At 48.9% G+C, this 2,988-nt stretch overlaps 1 protein-coding gene across 6 annotated transcripts in view; it reads right to left on the bottom strand.

The window, feature by feature from the left end:
• The window catches only part of HAUS4 (HAUS augmin like complex subunit 4), a 9,294-nt gene extending 6,842 nt beyond the window's left edge, over positions 1-2,452 (bottom strand). For 2 of the 6 annotated variants that reach the window (XM_025392116.1, XM_025392115.1), the window contains exons 1-2: positions 2,234-2,452; positions 340-416 (exon numbers count right to left, since the gene is read on the bottom strand). In XM_025392116.1, the coding sequence (XP_025247901.1) occupies positions 340-394 (55 nt within the window). In that variant the 5' untranslated portion in view covers positions 395-416; positions 2,234-2,452. Of the gene's footprint in view, positions 1-339; positions 417-2,225 lie in introns of all 6 variants that reach the window. The other 4 variants (XM_025392114.1, XM_025392112.1, XM_025392113.1 and 1 more) reach the window with 4 other exon arrangements.
• Positions 2,453-2,988: the final 536 nt, after the last annotated feature.

Genomic DNA, 2,988 nt, shown 5'->3' on the forward strand with positions numbered 1-2,988 from the left:
CTGTTGCCTAGGCTGGAGTGCAGTGGCGCAATCTCAGCTCACTGCAAGCTCCACCTCCCGGGTTCATGCCATTCTCCTGCCTCAGCCTCCCGAGTAGCTGGGATACAGGTGCCCGCCACCATGCCCGGCTAATTTTTTGTATTTTTAGTAGAGACGGGGTTTCACCGTGTTAGCCAGGATGGTCTTGATCTCCTGACCTCATGATCTGCCCACCTTGACCTCCCAAAGTGCTGGGATTACAGGTGTGAGCCAATAAATCCTTTTTACTAGAAAACACAAGAACCTGGATAAGACCTCTCTGGATAAATCATCAAACCTTTTGCAAACGACTACTCTTACCTTGTTGAAGTATTTCCATCCCTTCTCCAGGTGAGCAGAAATCCCCGGATGCCATTTGATTTTCTTGGGATTCTAATCTGTGGAACCAAGTGAAAGAAAACCAAAAGATGAATAAACAGCTGGCTACTTCAAGGACACTATCTTAGGTTCAAATTTCTGTTGTCTACAAGCTGGAAAGAAACCTCAAGGATGACTTTTATAGAGGGCCTGTATCACCCACCCTGGATAGATTGCTTGATCTGGGGAGGTTAAGGCTGCAGTGAGCTGTGATTGTGCCACTGCACTCCAGCCTAGGTGACAGAGTGAGACCCTGTCTTACACAAGTTTTATGGACAAACAAATTTGCAAGTGCCAAAACATGTCACATTCTAAGCACACACATGTTTCCACTTGCTCCAACCTGTCCAAAAGGAGCCTCCTAAAAAGAGAGCTTTCCAATTCACTGAGTCTAAACAAGAGGATTCGCCACCACCACCACCATTATGCCAAAGTTAAAACTGAGCTGCAGCTTCCCAGTTATGAGTGAACTGAGGGAAAAGGGAAAAAAATCAAAGTCTACTTTTTCCCCCCAAATAACTCAGCTATCATATTCCATAATACTTTTTTAGTGCTTCTTTAACTTTCATCTAAGATCTGTTGGTAGTTTTTTTAATCGTTAATTCTAGAATCATCCTTCAGGAATGACAAATCATTCCACACTTGAACAACAACTGGTTTTCACATAACAGCCTAAAAAGAACCTGGAGGAAAGAGCATGCCAGGAAGACTGACAGTGAGGTCAGTGGCAAAAGAGTAATGCAAAGGCCTAATGTGGCTGCAGCGGGGACTGCTGTGGGTGTTTTGCCAGAACATGGAGTTCGCTGAAAGGAATGACACCAACACAGGGGCGGTAAAGATGTGCACAGTTTGGCCTCAGGAGACAAAAATTTTCCCTCGACATTACATGTTTTTGCTCTGCCCCTTTTCTGTGTAAGGTATCAAACTCCAAAGGGCAGCTGAGCCTCCCAAAGCCGAAGAGGCATTGAAGGTTATTATGATTTAACGCTTCATGTTTATAGAACATTTGGTTTACTCGATCGTTTTATGAGTAACATCAAAGTAACTACTCATTTGTTTTCTAACATGGTCTAGAGGGGGACGCAGCTGAGAAGGCAGAATGCTGGGCCTTAATTTGCAGCTAGGCCGTTGCTTCTGTGAACTTAAGGAAAATGCTTTTTTCTGTGCCAAACTTTTTCCGCCTGCAAAACTGAGATAACAATTCCTGCCTTGGACGAGACATTAAGAATTAATAACACAATCGACTTGTCAACAAAAGCCACTACTTAGTTAAGCTCAGTGTTTTAACAATGCTGTTTATCGTTGATCTATGACTGCAAATAAAAAGTTTTGCAGGCAAATTTCGCACTTGGAAATGAGGACCAACCCAAATTTCAAAAAGCCAGCTGTTCGTCCCTCCCTAGGGTAAGTGTCCCCTTGCGTTTTTTAGGGTGCCTTTCTTTACTCTTCTTAAAGGTTACAGCGCGTGAACCGCAATCAGGCTCGATTCTCCACCCTCTGCACTCAGACGTGTTAAAACGCTGTTACAGGGACCCAAGCATTTAAATGTTCTGACTCAGACGTCTTTTAAATTCTTAGAGCTGTCTTTACACGCTGCACTGAACGTTAAATTGATTTTACAGGTATTTTCACAAGATATGACCCTTACAGGGCCCGAAATGAATCAAAATGCAGAACGGGCTCTCCCGCGCCTACTTCCCTTCTGTCTGGGCGGCCAAAGATTCCCAAGGGCGACGACTCTCCGGCCGTGGAGGCCGGGGACTGGCCGGAATGACTCTCCCCGAGCTCCTCTTCCTCGAAGCCCCGCCCGCCGACCCTCTAAAGCAAACCTGCACACCCTGGGGCAGCCGAAGCTCTCAAGGCGGTGCCGAGAACCTCGGCTGGGGCGGGCTGGTCAGCAGCGTCTACACACCAGAATCCGCCCGCACCGGGGCTCCGGAACCTCTCGTTCGGGCCCGGCGCAGGGGCTGGGGGAAGTGAGGCCCGGAAAGACCAAGCTGGAAGGCCGGGGAAAGGGAAGGAGCCGAAAGTGCACTAGAGGCTGCGTCGAAGGAGGTGGAGGCGGGGCCACACTCGAGGCGGGAACGGCAGGCCCCGCCCCTCAACGGGTGCGCGCCCTGGGTTCCCAACGCCCTGGGACGCTCGGGTTGTGGAATCCGGACTGGGAAACAGGATGGTCTCGGAAAGGCTTTTTTGCCCCTTCTCCTTAGTGCCTCTCCAGTGAAGGGCAGATGCTGAGAAAATGGTAGTAATTGCTAACATTTATTGAGGGCCTACGATGAATCAGGCACTAGGCCAAGCATTTTGCTTGCCTTGCCTCGTTTAGTTTTTGTTGTTGTTTTGTTTTGTTTTTGAGACGGAGTCTCGCTCTGTCGCCCAGGCTGGGTTGCAGTGGTGCAATCTCCGCTTACTGCAAGCTCCGCCTCCCGGGTTCAAGCAATTCTCTTCCTCAGCCTCCCGAGTAGCTGGGACCACAGGTGCCCGCCACCATGCCCGGCTAATTTTTGTATTTTTAGTAAAGACGGGGTTTCACTATCTTGGCCAGGCTGGTATGGATCCCCTGACCTCGTGATCCACCCGCCTCGGCCTCCC

The sequence above is a fragment of the Theropithecus gelada genome, chromosome 7b (assembly GCF_003255815.1).
Source record: "Theropithecus gelada isolate Dixy chromosome 7b, Tgel_1.0, whole genome shotgun sequence".
NCBI classification, from domain to species: domain Eukaryota; kingdom Metazoa; phylum Chordata; class Mammalia; order Primates; family Cercopithecidae; genus Theropithecus; species Theropithecus gelada.